We start from the raw sequence: 23372 nt of genomic DNA on the forward strand, positions 1-23372 counted from the left end.
CCAAGATCTTTTATTTTGAACGTAGAAGTTAGAAACCTCTTTATTTCTAAAATCCATTCATCTCATTGTTAATGATCAACATATCATCCACATAGAGACAAAGGAATGTCACAATTTTTCTCACACACCTTTATGTGAAAACACTTGTCACAAGAATTAGGAAACAAATTCGTTTGAAATGAGTAATAGTTTAGAATTGAATCTTTAAGCATTGCAATGAGTTACACACATTTTGGCTTTTAACACCGACATTCAAATACCACCTTATTATAGTCGATTACAACTTTTTTCAAAAATTAATTTTGCAACTTTTATACATGGTATTCAAACACCACATTGCTTTCATCCCTTAAAAATATATTTTTAATGGAAAGCATTCATGTATGTTTATGCATGATGATGCAAGAAGATTTTGGATGAAGTGAGAGATGAAATTATGAGCAATTTAAAGTAGTATAGTATAAATTGCAATGAGTACCTTGGTTATGTTCACTTCTTTCAAATCTTCACTTGAATTTCTATGTGTAACCTTCTTGATCAACTTCATCATTGATGTGCATGACACTTTTGATTCTTTTCTTCTTTGATAATGTTTGTCTTCATCCAAACTAGATATAAGATGTATTCTTCACAATCTCCCCATTTTTGATGATGACAAAATCTTTGAATTCATGTTTTGATAATGATTAAAAGTCTCCCCTTAAGTAACGTGTTTCACCTTAATTGGTGAATCTTGTAAACACAAAGTCAAATTTTTAATATCATTGTTTCGGTGCTTGTTTTAATCTATACATAGGATTTAACAAGCTTGCACACCTTTTGTTCATTACTAGGGAGCACATAACCTTTCAGTTGTTTCATGTAAATCTCCTTATCGATATTTCCACTTATGAAATAAGTTTTGACATCTATTTAATGAACTATAAGGTTTTGCAAAGTAACAATTGCAAATAATACTTCTAATTGTCGTCGTCCTTGCTAGCGGTGCATATGTGTTAAAATAATCAACACATTCCCATTGTCTAAAACCTTTGTTTACTAATTTATCCTTACAAGTTTTTAGTGTACCATCACTATGATACTTCCTTCTAAACACCCACTTGCATCCAACGGGTCTTGATCCTTTAGGTAGATCGACATGTTCCCAGGTATGGCTTGACATTATCGAATCCATTTCGTCTTGGATAACATCATGCCAAAAGGATAAGTTTTTTGAAGTTATTCCTTGTAAATCTTAGGATCATCTTTCACTTGAAAAATAATAGGAATCTTACGAACAAAGCTCTCACTATTTCCTTTTACACAAGATATATAAGCCGAAAAGTGATTTTGTTTGGTCCTAGATCCTTAGAGTTCTGGACTCTCTAGCTTGTCCTTAGTTCGGGATATGTTTCAACAATCCGTGAAGAACTTTCGATTTATGTTTCAACCATGCGTGGAGAACCTTCCTCACGAGGTTCTTCATTTGTGGAAAACTCGAATCCCTTATCCTCCGCAACAAAGTTCTCAAAATTCCACATCTCAGGATTCAATAGTTACATTATACTCCAAATTTAGAGATGAATCATGATCAATCTTCGATTGATCTTTATATACCTTATAATAAGTCTCATTCAACACAAACATACTATTTTTACAGCATCAGAAACATACTTCAATCGCATAATTATGGAACTATGAGAGATCCAAATAGCAATTTATATAAATGTTAATGAGAAATTAACAAGAAAATACATAAGCAATTATGTTTCCATTTATTTATTATATTGCTTCTGCGTCTTACTGCAGTTTACATAGAATGAATGTAAACAATTTTTTTTTTAAATAAAACTTTCGGGCCTTTTATGAATTCAGTTAAGTTCTGCTGCCATTATGATTTCAATTATATAAAGGTATTGAAAATTATAATTTTATTAGGATATAATATATGGCATAATTGACTTTGACAAATTCAGTCCTGGCAATCTTTTTCAAATTAATAGATGTCAAATACATTGTTCAACATTGTTTGTCAGTATAATTCGTTAACATTCTACTACTACCGTTTCAATTATATATATACATATAATTCCATTTCCATTCATGAATTATATATTTATTTCATTTTTATTAATTCCAATCAGAAATTTTTTTATTTTTTCTAATAGGCAATGAGATTAACAAGGAAGTATAAGGGATCCACCCGAAATACAACGCGGAAAGCTTCTACTACTCAAAACAAGGGAGAGGTAGAGTATTTCAAACATGAAAATTACTAGAGTCTTATAAAATGTGAAACTTAATTATTAGTAAAATTTTATGTTTGGATCTTTGATATTATAATTTTTTGCACTCTATTTTTTTATGAAAAACAATAAAATGTACCCGAATATGTGATGTCGATTTTTAGAAAGTGCTTGATGTGTTCACGGTATAATAATTCATCATTTAATTCTTGAAACGGATATCTCGGTTGCTACTTTTGAAATACTATAAGATTGTTATAAAAATTAATTTAAATCTACGATTGCATGCATCTCGCAATTTATTTCTCGCTCTTATATAGGATTTGGTTCAATGACCTAAGTTCTTTATAGAAACGACTCTTCTAGTTTATTTTGATAAACATCAATTTATTGATTAATTCTAATTCATCGCCATCACTGTCATCATAATAATCATCAGTGTCATTTAAAATAATCATGATGAATCCGAATTAGTCAATAAATTGATGCTTTTCAAAATAAACTAAAAAAAAAAAGAATCGTTTCTATGAAGAACTTAGGTCATTGAACCAAATTATATATGTTAAAGAGCGAGAGATGAATTACGAGATACATGTAATTCGAAACATAGTGGTTCGTTTAAGTGATTTTTCAAGAATATTTATCAGATTATTATATCTTCTACATCAATTTGAATGGTTGTATATGTTTAGTGAGCGGTAGGGAAAAACAAGCAATCTGCATATTTTATAATAAACTCTTGTATACATACCACAACGGTTATCTTTTATAACTGTGGTGAGATATTAATTTTATTCTAATTATATTACTTCTAATGAGTTTTGAATTCATGACCTTTATATGTATCACAATAGTTGTTTAGGATAACTGTTGTGATAGGTAGCACGCTACCTAGTTTATCATCACAGTCACACGTCCATCTTGAAAAGCAGCATACTTACAATCACACGTTACTTAACAACATACATATAGATTCTACACTAATTCTATTGGAGCATTAACTTGGAATACACGACACAAAACACACACTCCAAAAGTCTTCAATGATTACTTGAATGCCTGAATTCCGAAGCTGGTAGTGTCTTTCTTATATAGTAATTCTTCTGAGCTTTTCTTCATGGATTATAGATGTGATTTCGTTCAGATATATTGCAGATTCTGTTAGATATTTGATTTGATCATTGAATATCTTCAACAAAAAGATATGATTGAGTTTGTTACAAATTCAAATTTAAATCTCTTTATATTTGATTTGATCTTCACAGCTGTCCAACAAATCATATAGTCATATTGTTAACTTAATAATTATAAAATCTAATCCCATCTTTGATAAGAGATTCTTCCAAAACGCAGTAGCTAAAGTCAGATGTGCAAGGCCTACATTTTTTTTTGATAATCAATGATATATATATATATATATATATATATATATATATATATATATATAACAGAGTAAAAATAGTACTCAATTCAGTTACAGTATAAGGACTTTTTATCCAAACCAACAACCCAATACAAATAAACTTACCTGAAATCTAAAGGACTATGATTCCATTCATAGAAATTACAAGACACTTTATGTTTTGTGCCCGTAGCTAACCACCATCAAGAATACATCTTCACACTATGGACTATTTCCTCAATATCTCCTACAATATTATTGAAAATAATTCCATTGCGTTGTTTCCAAATGCTCCAGCATGTGGCCACCCACACGGCAGTAACCCTCCTTGGTGAACAAAAGCTCCTCATAGTTTCCATCATCTGCATAAAATGGGCGCAATAGTTTGTACCAGATAAAGATTCAATACCTAGCCAAACCATGATTTTCTCCCACACCCCTCTTAATATTGGACAATTTAGAAACAGATGCTTAGAATCTTCAATTTGCCCACAACCAAAGACACATAAACTCATATCATTATTCTCTATAATGCCTCTTTTGACCAATTGTTCTTTCGTTGTTAATCTATCCTTCAACAACCTCCAGCCGAAGATTTTCACTTTCGATGGCATCGACGAATGTCAGAACTTTCAAAGCTTCCTTTTCAGCGGGCTGTCCCTCCTCCACATTACTCTCCATTAATAGTTTAATATAGTACTCACTCACCACAAACACCCCCGCACCACCAACTAGTCAAGAAAACCTATCCAAACCATTCCTATTTGGTGTTACTTCTGATAGGATACACCGAAGCTCTTCTAACTCCCCACCTGCCTCTTGATCCTAAATTGTACATGTCGAGCAACATGCTGGGACATCATGTCCAGCATGAGTATCTTTTGCACCTCCATACAACTTTAGCAACATAGATTAACTTAAATACTTTGAACACTTCCATGTTATTTGTAAAATGCAGTCAATCCAAAAGACCGTTTCAAAAAAAAAAACTTCAGTGCCTACTAAATTGAAATCACTCTATTTTTTTTCACCATTCATCGATTTATTTAATTTTTTTAATTTAATAAGTGAACTCAAATGTTGAATAATCAACTTTGAATAAAATAAAATGAATACTTTAACCAATACGAGTCGTTTTATTTGGATTTGCTAATATCCAAACATGAAAATTTCAAATAATTTAATTGAATTGTATATCTTGTCCATAGTCAATAGTTTGAATTTTACCCTCTAGACATAAAGTATTTCTTTGAAGAAAGGTGTAAAAGAATCATACCATCTGGCCACCAAATAGCATTTCTTGAACTAACCCAAGAAATCTTTAAAATAAAATACTAACGGTGCACTATGTTAATGCAAAAAAATATACATATGTTGTGTAGTTTCATAATGGATCTGTCTTGATGCATGAACAGAATATATCAATGTGATTTTTAATTACCACTTTCTTTGAACTTCAAAGTAACCTTTTTATCTACTTTTCTTTTGAAAATCACTTTAACAATCCTTTATTTTATGTTTCTCTCTCTCTTTTTTTTTTTTTTTATAGTATCAAGTAATTACTTAATATAGACTCTACAATGGGAGAAAACAAAAGAAAATATTTTACATGCAATGCAACTTCAATCTTAAGTTCTCAAAAAAGAGTGCAAACTGGTCAACAAAGTACTCTTTGACCTATACAAGTCAATTAGGTTTGGACAAAATTATGAACAAGTACAAACTGTTGTACTGAGCAACTGATTCATCAATTAATGTCTTTTGAATGTTTGATTTTATGACACAATATAATGAATATATCTGAAAGTAGTTGTTGACATGAACTGGATCAGAAATTGTTACTAGTATAAATTATTTTTAATTAAATCCTTGTGATGTGGTTTAAAATTTTAAATACTCATGTGAAGGAAAAATAGTTTATATTTATATAAATGATACTTAACGTGACAAATCAGAACGGATAGAAATGACAACTTGACAAGTATTATGTTTTGGATTAATGTGACAGACTCCAATCACTAGAAATTTACATTGTGTAGAGTTCAAGTAATGATTTGCTTAAAAAAATAAATCATTGATGTTTTCCTCACATGCATATAGATATAACTATACTACAAGCAGACAGAATAGTTGAATAAAAATAAAATAAAATTTTATAATTAAAAGATCAATCTAAATATAATCAGTTGTTGTACCTACAATTTCATTTAAGTATGAATTAATGTTATTTTTTATTATGCACATTACTATGAATTATTTTATATTTTTCAATTATTTTAGTTTCTGTTTTTAATATCATTAAAAAATATAGTAAATAATAACTTCTTTTTCATATATAAAATTAACATGTTTTTGGCTTGTGTGTCACTCAAACTCAATTCAAAAAATCATGGATAAGTTAGTTAATATATTGATAAGTTAGTTGACATATAATGAATTTATATAACAAGTAAATTAATTTATATATAATAAATTAATAAATTAAATTTATAGTGTTTAATATAGTTAGTTTCTAAACTATAAAACAACCTACAAAATGGGTTTTCTAAATATAATTCTTACTAAAATGACACCATTACTTGAATTTTTTGGTTTCGTTAATAAAGTTTAATTAATAAACTAGTGATTTTTTTTGTTTATTTATTCATATTTAGAAAGTGAAATTTTTTTTCTATTGAACTACCAAATATAAAAAATATACATATTTTGAAAATGAAAAAAATATATAAATTATAACAAATTGAAATAAAATACTAACTAAAGAGATGATTAAGTTATCCATTCAAAATCTGGTGGGATTGCTAATATCCAAGCATAGTTTGCATGATAATTTAGCATTAGTAAACGAGTTGCTAGTAGTATACAATTGCAATACTCCAAAAATGAAATACTAAAATAATTGGAAACATTAATGAGGGGACAATGACACCGGAAAATATTGGAACAATATACATAATGAATGCAAACCAAACATGCTTCCCGCTCAGAACTTTACTTCTAATAAAATAAAATTGATTTTAAAATAGGAAGTGGATAGTTTACAAATTTTCAACAAAAACCATTGAAAATTTTCATTTCAAAATACTTTCTCTTGTTGGTGACATGATGATGAGTTTCTCATTTGGGTGATAAGCTACTTGAAAGAATATTTGAATTTGAAATTATAATTATAAAGTTTGGAAGGTTTGGTTAGAAATAAATGACTTGCCCAAATTGAAACACTAGAATGGCATATTAAAGTTTTTTTTTATAAATTGAATATTCTTTGTAATAAAGATTAATTTTTTAGTTACGACGATAAAACTCTCTCTCAAAATATTTAACATTACTGTGTGTATAATAATGGATCGAACTCCAAACATCCGATTAAATAGAAAGATGAAGAAAATACAAACTATTATCATCTTATTCAATTGTTGAGTAATCACGCTATTGAATAATATAAGATGGTTGTGACCAACAAATATTATTACAAAATGAATAAATTACTTGAAACTATATTATGACTTTCTTGCTCTAATAATATTAAACATGATTGTTTTCGACCATAAGATAAGCTTGGATTTAGACCCAAAAATAATCTCAACCTACATACTAACCCACCCACCCCCCACCCACCCTTTCTTGGTTGGACTTTTGTGAGTTGCATGTGGAGTCATTCAACAACATAGCTTAAACAAGAAAAGATATGAATCCAGTGGTAAGATACAAAGTGAAGCTATTGACATGAAAAATGAAAAATAATCTGACATTTCTTAATGAAAATTAGGCAAGAAAAAGTAGTAAGAAAAATAAAATTATTAAATGGTTGCCTTTTTAGAATGTGTGAAGTTGAGATTGTAGATCCAGCATGCTAGAAAAGTCATGCTCTTTTTCCTTTTATATTTTGTGAAAAAGGATAAAGATCTTACCCACCCTACATCATGCGCTTCTGTTTATTCAAATTAATAATGATAAAATTAATAATAATGGAAAGAGAAATTCTGTCATTGTCCTACTCCTACATGAGTAGAGCGTCACATGGATTCTTATTACAAAAAAACATATTTCTATATAGTTTATAACATCATACATTTGTTTCCTTCTCTTTCAATTTTATTCCATCTTAATGGAGGTTTCCCTCATCATCATGTCTACAACAAAATGTTACCATCATCTTAGCCATGATTTTAAATTGCGGCCACAAGTTACTTACCGCCGCAACTAAGTTACTTGTGGCTGCAACTAATGGCTTCTAAATGTTATTATAAACAATTATAGTTATTTGCGACCGCAATTATTTGCAGTTGTAACTAATTGCTTCCAAATGTTGTTGCGGCCGCAGCAACTATAATTATTTACCAGTAAATCGGCCGCAACTACATTTCCGAGTTCAATGTAGTTAAAATTACAATTACAATTCGCAATTTAAAACCATCTTTTAGAGGAGTATGGGGCATAGTCATTATTCCTAGTGCATTTAAAAGGGTCAATCTTACAAGCATATATGCTTTTTCACATACTGATATATCTTTTCTACATACTGAGATATCTTTTCCTGTTTGAATAACATTGATAACGTTATACACGAATCTTAAATGTATCTTACCTTTCAAGGTTGTTGCTTGTGAGAATGTTTTTTATCATGATACAAACACATGATATCATTAAAGAACACAGTCCCAACTTTTTTACACATGACAAGTTTATGGCAAAATGTAACCCTTGCATGTTACTTACAGAAAAGAAATTTTGACATAAGAAAAAAAAATGCAGAAAATTCAACTTTCATTGATATACATGGTTTATATACAAGTTATGGTGTTGGTAAAAAAAAAAAAAACAAACATCAAAGCATACTCTTTTTTCAACCTCCAATCAGCTTTTAGCTTATCAGGGTGTTATCATCTTCCAAGTAACTCAAAATTAGTAAAAATTTACAATTGCAAACAAAAGCTAACTAACATTGAGTTATCTCAGACAAAAGTTTCACAAAATTTTCCATCCATTCTGTTCTGCACAGCCTTCACAGCAGCAACTCTAGCAGCAGTGGCGGCCTTGTTTGCAGCGATCACTGCATTGTTAACTTGATCATCGACTGACTTAAGGTTTATCGCATCGGCAGCTGTTTTCCTAGCAGCCTGCAATTTAACCCATCAAAGAAAAACACACATGTAAGTATTAGAAAAACACCAACAAGTAAAGGTAAAAAATCAACAAGAATGTTAATAACGCGCACCTCAATCGCTCGAAGGACAACATCAGTTAGTGGCGGAAGAGAATGCTTAAGGTTGCCAGCATCCCATTCGCCACATCTTCGATCACCGGTTCGAAAAGTATACGAGCCAATACCTTGTCTACGACCGTCGTGCCACGCTCCTTCATAACAATGTCCATTAGCAAAATGGTAGACCCCAAATCCATGAATTTTGTCTCCAAAATACTCTCCTGCATATCTATCTCCATTTCTGCAACCAAACATACCATAACTTAGAAAAAACAGGTTCCAAAACTACATCCAAAACCAACTACTAGACCATATATAGTAAAACCCTATTCAACACACTACCATTAATTCAACAAGACACAATCACATTCACACACATCGCATAGCATAACCAAGGTTTTAACACTACCACGAAATACGGTCGAGACCAAACATTATCGATAGGTGCCGATACCAATAATGATATTCATCATTTTTAGGCTAAAGTACAAATTGTGGTTAATTCACCCTCTCGGACATCCACAATCAGTGTCACAACAATTGTACCGTCCAAAATCGCGAAAGCCTTTACACGATCGCTAGTTAAAACCTTTGAGCCTAACATCTAAGAACTAAACAAATCCCATGCAACATATCAAAATCAAATCTAGAATAACAAAAAAAAAATAAATTACCTAAAATGGTAACAACCAAGACCATGTTTAACACCATGTTTGAATTGACCAACATAAGTGCTAGCATCAGAGCAAGTCTGAAGACCCATACCATGACTCTGACCATTACACCATTCACCGGAAAAAGAATCTCCAGTATAAAACCTATAAACTCCATAACCATGTCTCATTCCCTTCCTATACTGACCCTTATACCGACTCCCTCTCGCCCAGCTCTCAATTCCATAACCATCATATCTTCCATCAACCCAATCACCTTCATATCTTCCATTCACAAAGTAATTGTAAACACCACTCCCATTACTCCTTCCTTTATGAAACTCCCCTTCGTAAAAATCACCATTGCTGTAAAACTCAACCCCTTCCCTCACACTCTTCTTCTTCGTCGTTGTTACGCCTTTTGTCGTTGAACCGCCTATGAACCACTGAACCGGTTTCGATTCTGTCTTCGTCAACCCGAACCGCTTCACGTTCCCGTCGTACCACTGCTTCACAACCGAAACTCCATGGTTGATCAAGCCTTTGTTCCTCGACGCGAAGTAAAGCGCGACGGCGATGAAAATCAAAGCCAGTAACAGATTCTCCGACGTCGGCACCTCGTCGCTCCCGAGGAAGGAGAAGTAGAAGAAGAAAGAACAAACACCGAGGAAACTGAACGAAACAACCGCGATAACCGGAGCGGTTATTCGGGTCGACCCGGATCGCGGTGATGAATTGTTGTAATAAGACGATTTCTTGATTTTCTTCTTGTTGTTCTTGTCGTCTTCTTCGTCGTTGTAATCGTTGATGGAGGAAAGGCTCTGAAACGACGATCGGATGGTTGGTGAAGAAGAACTGAGATTGAGAAGTGACGATTGCGTTCTTGTTAGCTTCACTTGACTCTTCTGAGTTTCCATTTCCGATTCTCTAACTAACTAACTGGATCTTGTTCTCCGGTACCGGAAATTCTTGTTACGTTTCCGGTGGGTAACATTTCACGGTGGCGAGGTGGAACTGAATTTTGAACTAAACGAACGGTTCTTTTATTTATTTATTTATTATTTAATTTTTTTTGGAGAAAGAAAGAAAAAAGAAAAAGAAGAAGAGTTGAGTTGGTTGAAGTTGGAAGTGAAGGTGGAAACAAAGCGTGAAGTGGGTACCGGTTTTTGAGTATTTAAAGACCGAGTAATGAGGGAGATAGATTCAATGCTGACCGTAGGATGGAAAGTTGAAATGTGGAGCGTTGGATTTGTGATTTTGCGTTTACTGTAGAGGGCGGCACGTGCTGTTACGGTTTTACCATGTGACTCGTTCGCCTCAGGTTAATTTTGGCACATAGATTGGTTTATCAGGTTTCGTGATGAATTGTGATGGATGTGTGGGCATTATCTGCATGTGATGCGGTTCATTGGAGGTAGCATGTAGGATGTAGCATACTAGAAGGATGTTAAAAACAGGGTGACTGGGATGATGTTTTGTTGTACGGGTGGGAGTTGGAAATGTGATTTAACATGGTTCACGTGATTCGTTCTATTTACTCTAGATGTAGATTATATATTATTATATTAATTAAAGTTTCCGTCTAACTAAAAAAGTTCATAAAAAATATAATATTTTTAACAATTATATATTAATTTTTATGTTTGTAAAATTCAACGTCCTCATTAAAATTGTAAATTTGTAATGATAAATTTCATAATAATGAGATAAAATTTTAAATATTATTGTCACTTCGTAAATATTTTAGTCGTCCAGAAGATTTAAGATAGAAGGTTCAATAATAAAAAGAAATAATAGTTTGTGCGAAAAGCGGGTAGACCTTAATTCTCTTTGAAATAGATAATTTTGCTTTTGAAAGCACTAATGGTTATCCAAATTTTTTAGATGGCTGATTTGATCTGCGTCTCACTTCACATTTTATGTCTTAAAATGTCTCTATTATTTAAGAGAGAAAGTGCGTCATTCTTAGGTATTTAAATTTATCCCCACTCTCATATCACTTTCCATTCTCTCACTAATTTTTGAGCATTGGAGTGTTAACCTTGTAAGTCAGTCATCATTTTCACTATATCGGAAGCTCAAGTCCATTGTAGCAAAGACTACTTCATCAGTTCACCAAACAATTCTGGTCCCAACACTGAATAATGGCACTATCTATGGAAATCGAAATCTCATTCCCGCGAATTTTCACGTTCAAATCTCCTCGAACCAGATATCAAGAGATTCTATCTTAGAACTTCAAATCTCTATTTCTCGATCTTGCTCCTTGAATTTTGACTTACTTTCGAATAGATCTTCTTCAGATTCATCAACCATTGTAGCATTTAAACCATTCGATTTGCCATCCTTTGGCTAGCCCCCGTCGTAGCTGTTGAAGTTGTTAAAGACTTGACTCCTCTTCCTCAAATCCCTAACAAAATATCATGATCCACCAAGAATCATTCAAGGAGCATTCAAGAATCTTCCATTCTTCAAATCCTCGCAAAAATTTCATCAACGTGAACCTTCACATCGACCTCCACCATTAACCGTGGTATTTGGACAAAAAATGCTCCCCAAATTTTAGTTGTTACATGCTAACCTTGGTGTGCAGGAAGAAAATGATCTGCTGAAAAACGTTTATAACATGGTGCAATGATATGATTCATAATTCCTGGCAAAAAGGTTATTCAAGATTGAAGAGAGCCTACAACACGTCAATCCAAAGAATAATATTGTGCAAGAGGTGGCCTCCTAAAGAAACCAAATTGCATTCTTGAGTCGACTTCCATCGGGATAACAACGCCACAAGGAAAAATCCCGAGCTCACGCAGTATCCACCATCACCAAAGACACATGACTCCTACTCCCGATCGTGAAGGGGGAAGAAGTCATACTCCTCTAGAAGTTCTTCGTCCTTGAAGGGGAGAAAGGTATGGAGAAGACACTCTGGTCTCGGAGCGGAAAAGAAATCCTATATTCGCTCGCATCAAATAGTAGGATTCTGAGATAACTATAAAAACTGCTCAAACTTTAAAGTTATGATGGAACCAGAAACTTTGACGAACACATCGAGCACATTGGCAACTAGTTATACTATTATCACACCTTGGGAGTAGTGAAGTGCAAGCAATTTTCCATTACTTTGATTGGATCTACATTGATTTGGTTCAATACCCTCACAAATGGGAGCATTTATTTTTGGAAATTTCTCTAAGAAGCCTTGACCACCCAAGAGCGGAAGCCCAGGACAATGGTCGTGCTTAGTGTGGTCACTTAGAAGAAGAAAGTGACCCCGCGGTAGTACATTGATCGTTTCACTTAACAAAGAGTAGTCGTGGGGGCACAAATGATAAATTGAAATGCTGGATATTTTAAAGGGGGTTGAGGTAGGACTCCATATTTTGAGAGAAGACGAGACTCAAGGAAGCCGATAATTTAAAAGATCTATTGAGCAGGGCACATCATTACATCAATTATGAAGAAAAAACTCTAACCGGGGAGAATGCTAGGGAATGGGGAATCTTGGATTCAACCGGGCATCAAAGAAAGACGGTGGCCATCATAGAGAAAAAGGATAATATGGTCCATGGTCCAAGTTCAATGCTTACACTCCCCTGAATACTTCGAGAGATAAATTTTGTTAGGAGCGTGCAAATATTGGAGGTGAAGGCTATTTTCTTGTAACTTTTGTAATCTCTTGCAACAATTTTCTGAGTACAATGAATGGGAGAGCTGCTATCTCCCGCAGACGTAGATATTTTGATCAAACTGGATAAATAAATCTTTCGTCTTTCTCACCTTATTTTCTTCTGTGATATTTTCTACTTATTGGTTATTATTATTAAAGGTCATTTATTTTGGTTGTTATTGTTCTTTGTCCATACACATCAAATTTCTTAGTGTGACTGAACCGTGAACGATTTCTTCTTATTAATTATTCTATCAATTTCACAATATTATTATATTTAAATTAGAATATTAATTATTTTGACTTTTCGTTGATATTTATAAATACTATAATAACTATTAAATTAGTAACATCAAATTTGCATAAAAAACTGATTAAAAAATATCATCATGTTTCTTTAATAAAAGAAAAGTAAAACTTGCAATTACAATAATCTATTTAAAGTTCAAGAAGTATCCATAATATACAAAAGTCACCTCATAATAAAATATAAAATAGCTAGATAATAAAAGTCAAAAAAAATATAATGAAAATAGTATGTTTGTTTCACAGTTTAAAATTACATTTTTAAATATAATGAAAATAGTATGTTTGTTTTACAGTTTAAAATTACATTTTTAAATATGTGACTCTGAAGATAAAATTGTTATAAGTTTAAAAAATTGTTTGTTTTAAGTTTTAAAATACTTTTTATACATAATTTTTTTCATAATTATTCTTATCTTTAAAGAATGAGAATTTAACATTTTTATAAGAATAAAGTTCAACTAATTAACTACAACTTTTTATCATTCCTCCGATTTATTTTTATAATTTTTTAATTAAATAAATTTTATAATTATTTTTAATGAATTTATATTTATACCAAAAACATGGGTTAGGATATTATTGGAAAAAAATAATTTTGAAAGGCATTTGTTTCACATACTAAATTCAATTTGGTTTCTTTCTTCCCTTTACTAAATTTAAATTGGGTTTCTTCCTTCCTTTTACTAAATTCGAATAAAAGAATCTTCGATATCTTGTGGTATCGCTTAAGGTTTTCTTTTGCATATTTTCTCTTTTTGGTAGTGAAGACCCCCCCCCCCCTTTGGCTTGATTAATTTAACGTAGTCTCCTAAATTGTTTACGAACTTCATGAAATCTCTCAAGAATTCCAAATTCTTGTATATCATCGTCGAGCCCTTTACTTTTAGCACTCACTAGGACGTGTGTCATTTTAAAGAATGGATGAAGAATGTTGTCTGCAATCAGTTGTTTCCTCGTTGCTAGAGTGAATATCAATTTGGTAGAGTAAAGGCATACTAGGTTTTTAAGATAACGGTCCTTTTCGAGTCCGAAAGGAAATGTGTCAAAACTAATAGAGTACTGGTTCATGGTTTTGATTAGACTTCTTATACTAATCAAAAATATATATGTGTGGTCTCTGGTTATAGACCACAATTGGAAAACAATTTCTGAATTATTTCGTGCTTTTACCAATTATTTGGTATTTTGGTGTTTTTGGTTTCTTTTATAGGTTGTTAAGTTTATTAATTTATTAAAGAAAATATGGCTACTGATGATAAGTTTACGACTTACAGAAAAATTAAGAGTTGGTTGTTTGCCTACGTTATATTGTAAAGAAGAGACCGATTCATAGTACTCTTTTGATTGAAGATTGTGAAGTCAAGCTTCTCTATCTTGAATATGTTTTGAATAGAACAAAACTTTTGATATCAAGAAAACAAATATGAAACTCAGGATAAAGCATTATGTTCAAGGCTTTGGAATCAATGAAATTAAATTTCAAGAAGGTATAATGACAATACTTACCTTCACTAAAGTTTTAGATGCTCAAAATATTTTATACATTGTTATCTCTAAAGGTCTCAAATTATAATGTATAAAAATCTTTGATTCAAATGCATAAAAAACTATTTTTTTAAAAAGTTGTCGAAACTATTTAAGTCAAGTCTGGTTAACTAACTTAACAAATCCTGATGTTGTTTGAATTTTGAATAATTATTTGAAATTCAAAAAACATTATGCATCTGTTAATTAAGGTATTCGTTAAAATCGACTTAACTAGTCCTGTACGAATTTGAAAAAAAAAAATAACTTTTTTAATACCTTTTCATGCACCTCTTCATGAAACCTTTTTATTTTATCTTGACATTTGTTTATGATATTTTTCCATGAATTCACCATGATTCATAAAGGTGTTATGATCATATAAATACATGAAATTTCAAATTAAAATGTGCCCTTATTTAATTATCTTTAGCCAGGTTGCTTGAATGACTAGTCATCAAGATATTAGTGGCATAAGGTAATTAAATACTACAATACCTTAATTTTTCCCCTTGATGCAGTGCTATGCTAAGCCATGAATGTATGGACTTTTTTTATTATTTTTGAATGATATGACATGAGACAGACTCGGACCTCTGTGGGGAATTTATAGCCACGAGAGACAAACTGTTGCTGGAGAAACTTGGAAAAGGAACAAGAACTCCGTAGAGGAATAACAAAAAGGAATGAGTAACAGAATCGAATGAATGAAACTGTTGGGGAAACAAAATACCTCTGGTTATCTGTCAAAGTGACAAGGAATATCCAGGAATACTTGAAAAGAAAGGGATAAAAACCCATGGTAAAAGGTGGTAGGAACGTCTAAGAGTGGCATTAGACGAAAGGAATCATCAGAGACATTTAAGAATGACATTAAATGAGGTGAAAAACACTTTACTGGGGATTATGACATCTGATTACTGGCTTTGGATGAAAACAACGACCCATATCAGCAAATGTACTGATGAAGGCATAGGAGAACATCGACTTCAGCTAATGTACTGAAGAAGGCAGAGAAGAACATCAAAATCAGCTAATGTACAAGACAAAAAGGATACACGACTCCAGCTAATGTACTGAAGGAGTGACAAAAGGATGATACCATCAGCTAATGTACTGAAGATGTGAAATAAACCGACCTGTGTCAGCTAATGTACTGTCAAGGGAAACAAGAAGGATGATATCATCAGCAAATGTACTGAAGATATGAAACAAATCGACCTGCATCGGCTAATATACTGAAGAGGGAAATTAGAGGAAATTGTCATCAGCTAATGCACGGACGAAGAGAAATCCTATATCGCTAATGTACTGATAAGGAGCACATAATAAGACTAACATCAGTTAATGTACTGACGAAGAGAAATCACATACCAGCTAATGTATTGATAAGGAGAAAACAAATATGACCAATCATCAGCTAATGTACGGATGAAAGAAAACAGGAGACAACCAATTACTAGCTAATGTGTTGATAAAGTGACACAAATGAGAGGCATGCATCAGCTAATGTACCAATGAGGGAAAATAAAAGTGAATAATGTCATTTAATGTACTGATGATAGCAACAAAGGATGAACAACATCAGCTAATGTACTAATGAACATAAATAGAGAATGGAAATTATCAGCTAACATACTGATGAATGTAAGACAAAACTATTTTGGTAAATGCCAACTGAGTTGAACTTTGATCTCAAGGTAAGATGTTGATAGCAATAGGGCCTCGGAAAATGCACATGAGCATGAATTTTGCTTTTATGCATGATATTTAATTTTTCTATGCATGATAAATGATCAATACAATGCAATTCTTTACGACAACTGAGATAGACTCTTTTGCAAGGGAATATTGGAACTCTAATTCCTCAACACGGGAACTCTGCCAACTCTTCTTGGGAAGAAAATGCTGAACATTTTTGTCATGCTGGTAATTGTATCATGACTAATGATCCTTTGAGAAGGACTGGTAAACGGCTTGGAGATTACTAAATAAGATTGCCCTTGGTTGACTGATTGTTATGAGTTAACTGATCATTGCTTCAGTTGAAATGTGTTGGGGATGAACTGATCATGGCTTCAATTCTTAAATTGATTCTTGTAGATAACTGGTAGATGTTTCAATTCTTGAAATGAATGTTGGGAAAGCTTGCGACAATATGAGTATTGAAATTGATCAATTAATCTAGAACAAAACATCTTGAACAACAAGACCCTGACGCAACGTGCCCTTGATAGGATCAATATCAAGTTTCTCAACTACTTGAACTTCCTGAAAGATGAGTGCTTACTTGCAAATAAAATGTTCATTCAAAAATGGAAATTTTAATGCAATGCTCAAAGAATATTTTTGAAATCAAAATCATTATTGGAATGATGTTATAAATGTAAGGCAAATGGAATCACTGGTCAAAAGACAATGGTTAAGACATTCAAAGTGAAAGATAAAGCAAAGATATAATATCAAAACAAATTATTGGCAAATCTCATGGGAGTCAGCTTACGCAACCTTGTTGTAGTATGCTTTCGAAATAAACCTTGCTTCAATTAGGTCTTTTGAAGGTTGTAATGTGGTCTGGTTTACAGTTTCAGGAACAAAGGATATAGGGATGAGCAAGTTGTCATGGGTAACTATGAAGAAACTAGAATGCTTAAATCAGTGAAAGAGGCTGAAGAAAAATATTTGGACACAATGTTCATCATACATAAAATGGTGGATAGAAAAGAGATATTCACAATCAAAGTGTCCTTCTATTATTAGGAAAGTATGATAAAGAGGAAGTGTTTGTATCACAAGAAGATAAGCCTAGAAAGAATTTTTTCCAAGGAAGTTTTGACATTTGAAAAAGTTATGCATTTGTTGGAGAAATTTTATATGACACACAAGAAGAACCTCATCATCAACAAGGAATAAATCGGCGTGATCTTATCATCAAATGAAGTTGAATACATAGTTGCAGGGAGCAGTGGTTGGAAGTTACTCAGGATAAAACAAATGTTGAAGGAGTATAATGTGGGATAAGATGTCATGACATTGGTATGGGATTCTTTCTCTAAAGTTTATGATGCAAATCATTTTGAAGAATTGAGGTGTGCCCTTGGTATTTGCATATGTAAGGGTCTATAACAACCAATGCTAGGGAGTTATGTCAAAAGAGAAAAAATGTTTCTCTCCACTAAGACCACTTTGGCATGAAAAATAAGGAAGATTCTTTTATTATCTCAAGTGTGGTATAATTGGGTTGTTATTACAAGCAAGAAAACATACATCTTACCTTATCATGCTCACAGATTACAAATCTCTCTCTGATTCTTCCAAATCATTCGGACAACATGAATCAATATTCCGAAGATTCGTCTAAGCAATCAAGTTGGAACTTACTTGTCAAAAAAATTGAGGTTCCTAAGGATGTTGCTCATATGTTGGAGTTTTGGTTAAATAAGGCAAAGGAAGCTGGAGATGTTAGGAATAACATCACCATAGTTGAACCTTTTGGTGGAACATCGAGAAATAAGAAGATTATGATCACAAATGTGAATCTTGATAAGATAAGAAAGATAAAAGTTGTTGTTGCAGAGTTAATGGAATCCAGTGATTCTAGTGATTCTGAGTCAGATGAGGACAACTTGAATTGGCTTTTGATCTGAAGATGCTGGAGTGTGGAGTCGTCTACATGAAAATTAAAGGCTAAGTTGCAGTTGTTTTCAGCTCAGTTTATTGGGCAATTTTTATTCTATAAAGGCTTCATAGCTTCTTAATAAGTTTGTATAACTGAAACAATACTCGTGCATATTTTAATGTTGATTCTAAATATTCTACTCATGATATGGTTTTGTATGTACTAACATACTAACTTCTGCATGACTGACCTCTAGCTGTTATTTTGGAGTACTAACTCTTTTCCAATTTGTGGAAAAAAAGGGGAGTAATGGTGTAATGTGATCTTTGTTAGTGCGACTAACTAACAGGTGCCTACATGCTGGAGCATCGGGTAAGACAACTGGCCCTTTTAGTGAGCTTTTGTGTTAGTAGTATTTTGCATATTCTTATAGTAACTACTAACTTTTTGTGTTATCCCTGACTAAGTATATGAATGATTGCATGTTGATAAATGTTAGTTGGTAGGATTGTATGTTACTAATCATATGTTGACCAGATACATGCATGACTAAGTCTGTGAATAATTACATGATTGATTATCTGTTTGGTTTGGAGCAACTAAATGGATGATGTTTAAGCATTTGATTGTTGATGCTACTGCCTTCTAGTGTTGCCGGTGATGCTTAACTCTGACGATTGGCAAATGGCTACTGCTACTGATTGTATGCTCTGATAGTCCAGTGCTTTCAATTATTGTCACTTATTTTGGTCCGAATAAGTGATATATCTTGAAGAGTTTTTTTACCATAATTTTCCAAAGGGGGAGATTGAAGATCCTTGTGGATTGGTTCTTAGAATTGGCTGCATTTTGTAAAACAACAACATGGAGAAATGTTCAAAGGGTTCAAGATTATTCTAGTTTGCTTAAGTTGTATGGAGATGAAGAAGGGACACATGTTAGACACGATATCGCAGCATGTTAGTATGACATCCGGGCCTTGCGCAATAGGTCAATGCCGCAGTGATTTGGAAGATTCTCTAGTCAAATAATGGATCAAATTTTATTGTTATTGGCTTAGCAATATGATTACGTGATTTTTTTTTACAGTTGGAAGAAGATTAATTCATATTTAAATGGAGATTTAAATTTGGAATTAAATTAAAACAAATCATATTTTGTTAGAGAGATTTATGGAACAAATAATATCCATCGAATTATGCATTATTTTTGGACGAAATAAAATAAAATATCCATGAAGAAAAGCCCAGAATTATTATGCTATATAATGAGCTCCAACATGCATTGGAATTAAAGTATTCATATTGAAAATTTTAGAGTGTTAGGTTTACAAGAGTCCTTTCTTCACCACACTATATTTCAATAACTTGGCATAATTGTAGGTTTGTCTAGTTGAGTTGTAAATTCAACATCACTCATCTTATTTATTGAAGTTGATCAGTAGGATTTAGTGGTTAAAACCCAAACACTAAGGAGTTAGTGTTTGAGAGAAAAAAAAGTGAGAGGGTGTCTCATATTTATGGGGGGTCATAAATAGAAAGTCTTAGGGTAGTGTTAGGAAAAGGCATTGAACAACATAGAATTTGTTATTTCTTGTAAAACTAATTTTACTAAACTACTAATAATGAATTTTCTTTCTTGGGCTGGAAGCCAACCCTCTAGTCTTAGGGTAGTGTTATTTATTGCTTTTATGCACCATCATCTTGTACAATTTGTGGTGATTCTGGTTTATCTTGTCGAACCAATTGTCAAGACATTGCGTGCGACATCTGTCCCTTAAGGAACTGAATTTCAAATACTATTGGAATTAAATTTTATTTCTTGGGTTGGAAGCCCCTCAGACGTAGCTGAAGTTGCACCAAACTGAGTTACTAATTCCTTTGTGTTCTTTATTGCCTTTTGATTTAATTCTTAGTATCTCTCAATCTATTTTAATCTGTTACACATGTTGTCCCAAACATCGTGTCCAACATTTCTCATGCGAAGAACATAATTTCAAGAGGTGTTGCATTTTGCGGCTTCAGAACTATAGAAGGAGTAACTAAGACCATAGCCTCCCTAGCCGGTGGGCGGAGTGGAGCCTCCCTCATTCGATCTATAATGTTGGTTACAACAGTTGGCATGACAATGGCGTTGCATTTCAATGAACGAACAATTTTCTTTCGATGCCACCATGACGACAGGGATGGATCGATGATTTATGCGAGGAAGAGATTGGAACTCTGAAAGAGAGAAGATCAAGGATCTGAGATCGTGGCAAAGAGATGGTGACTCTTTGTGAAAATTGGCGAAATTAAGAAGTCAAATCTCATGGACGGCACCAATGTTTTGTACGGGAACCAGAGATAGGTGAAGATCGCGTGAACTTGAGTTCTGATGCAGTGGAGTGAGCTTTTGATTATGGCGGGAATGAAACTGCATGGTTAACACTCTAACGTTCAAGATAGAAAATGAATGAAATAGTAAATTGAGTTTATGAATGAATGGATACCTTAAATGACGCACTTTGTGCTTTATATATGACGAGCAGTTATAACCGTCTCCATTATATCTGATGCCTTGTGTGGATGACCGCTCCATCCAATTTAATAGAAAAAGGTGTGATGGAAATCAGGTTCACACGCCCTTAACTAGGACACAATCTCATCTATTATATGTCTTTTCCCGTGTGATGTTTGTTATTGTGCCTTTTGTCCTAGCGGCATAGAATGCTATTAAAAATTAAACTTATCCTTAGAATTCTTTTCTTGAATTGGAGTCTTGTTGTTTTGTATTGATATACTTCATATTTTAACTTTAAAAGATGAATGATGTGTTTCTAAAAGAAATATCAATATCAATAAGTATATGTTGAATTATTCGTTGCATCGTGGCATTATTTCTTCTAACACACAAATTATCAAATTGTATTGACCATATATCTTATTCATGTGAGTGTAGTTGGCGATGCAACTGAATTAGTCAAAATACGGTGTTTAAAAATATTGTTGACTTTTATTTAAAGAAAAATATTATTTACTTCTTCAAAAGAATATCTTTCAATAAAAAATTGAAAAAATACAATTAAGTATACCAAGCTGGTTTTAACTATTAATTTTGTGTAGTTGATTCAAAATTCTTTTATTCATGGTAAGGTACATACTAAAGTACTAATGACATAAATAGATTTATATTTCTTAACATCTTATGTATGAATTCATATATTTATTTAGACAATATTCTTATGCTTAAATTCTTTATGCTGTTATTGTCAAGACTTTTTCTTTTTTAGTAAAAAAGAAAAGCAGATACATTTGAATTTGAATTTGAATATGTTATCAAAATTAAAGGTAAGGAGATGTTAAACACCAACTTGTTACATGCATTGAAGAGTCATATAATGTGTATGTACAACCGAAATGGATACTTCATAATTCATATTCTTGACTTTGAATTTTGAACAAGTTTCACTTTTCTACTGTATTATTCAACCAAGGTAAAGACTAAAGATAGAATGTTTTAGTTGAACATCTACATCATAAGTGTATGTTGGAAGCATTGAACATGACTACTTGTTTTAATTTTTTTTAGAGGTGAAATTTGTTAGGGACATTTAATAATACAAATTCAGTGGTTAAATCAATTTTTTGGTAAAAAAAAGACCAAATATATTAATTTTTTTTTTGTCTAGTGGCTTAAATTTCACCATTTAAAAATGAATAAATATATTTAAATACTTTATAGATACTACTTAGTCCTTACATTACATGTCCTAAGATCAAGGAACAATAAATTGCATCGGTTGATTTTTATGATGATTTTTTTTGAACTCAAGATCAATTGTTAGAAATGACCATCAAGTTTGATGGCTAACCTTTTGGTTTTGTTTTTACCTTAAAGATTGGGGAATATGGTTGTTGATAGCACCACCCTACATGAGACATTTCATTGCATGTTTCAACTACAAATCGGCCCAAGGCTTCATCTACTCATAGAGACCAACCTCAGTAGGCTCTCACCACGAACAACATTATTGAGTTTTAACATTATTGAGACCAACCTTAACAAACTTTTGAGGTGGCACTTGTACTGAATTTGTAGTCATTTTAACTTAATCTTGTACTAATCTCATCACGAGGTCTCTTGAGGACTAATTTGTTAGCACAAATTAATTCGCAGTGAAAAATTTTGTTGACTAGGCATCCAATGTGTAGTGCAACATGACATTGATGAAAAAACTGTTTTTACAATTTGTATTATATTGTTTAGAGCGGGCTAATGACCAATAAAATCGGTTCAATATGAAGATTTAGTGATGAAAAAACTGTTTTTACAATTTGTATTATATTGTTTAGAGCGGGCTAATGACCAATAAAATCGGTTCAATATGAAGATTTAGTCCAAACATAGGCACCTATTTAGTCGATGAATAGGTAGATGTCTATATTGATGCACCACATTAGAGTAGATCATTGTCTTCATCTCAACCTTTGATGTATATCTAATAGTGTCCCGCATCTAGTGTTGTATCTATCGGTGGTGGTTCTAACTACCATCCCTATATAAATGTAATATTCTGTCACACCAATGTAAGATTCATTCACACACTTGTAAGTTCTATCTCTCTCTCATTTGTTGACTTGAGCGTTGAAGCGTTAACCTTGAAGGTACCCTTCTTCAGTCACTAGAGAGATTTACGATTGTGCCGAAATCCTTTTCAGGGTGGTCATCAACGACTTACTACTTACTTTGTGTTCTATATTCGAATAGTCGCGTCGTTTGAGG

The 23372-nt window shown here is 32.5% G+C and overlaps 1 protein-coding gene across 1 annotated transcript; it reads right to left on the reverse strand.

Moving 5' to 3' along the window:
- Positions 1 to 8377: 8377 nt before the first annotated feature.
- Positions 8378 to 10642, reverse strand: LOC131630137 (uncharacterized). The gene is made up of 3 exons (XM_058900930.1): positions 9508 to 10642; positions 8846 to 9074; positions 8378 to 8747 (listed from the first exon to the last, which is right to left on the reverse strand). Exons 1-3 carry the CDS (start codon positions 10401 to 10403, stop codon positions 8583 to 8585), a joined length of 1290 nt encoding a protein of 429 aa, XP_058756913.1. The 5' UTR covers positions 10404 to 10642; the 3' UTR covers positions 8378 to 8582.
- Between the last annotated feature and the right edge of the window lie 12730 nt (positions 10643 to 23372).

Source organism: Vicia villosa, unplaced genomic scaffold (assembly GCF_029867415.1).
Source record: "Vicia villosa cultivar HV-30 ecotype Madison, WI unplaced genomic scaffold, Vvil1.0 ctg.000650F_1_1_1, whole genome shotgun sequence".
Lineage (NCBI taxonomy): Eukaryota > Viridiplantae > Streptophyta > Magnoliopsida > Fabales > Fabaceae > Vicia > Vicia villosa.

Bases quoted from the DNA above. Each gene is read 5' to 3' on its own strand.
- LOC131630137 (XM_058900930.1), bottom strand. From the start codon at position 10,403: ATGGAAACTCAGAAGAGTCAAGTGAAGCTAACAAGAACGCAATCGTCA. The intron at 9,075-9,507 runs GTAATTTATTTT...GTTTGGTTGCAG, and splicing joins CTTGGTTGTTACCATTTTAG to AAATGGAGATAGATATGCAG. The intron at 8,748-8,845 runs GTGCGCGTTATT...GTTAAATTGCAG, and splicing joins TTGTCCTTCGAGCGATTGAG to GCTGCTAGGAAAACAGCTGC.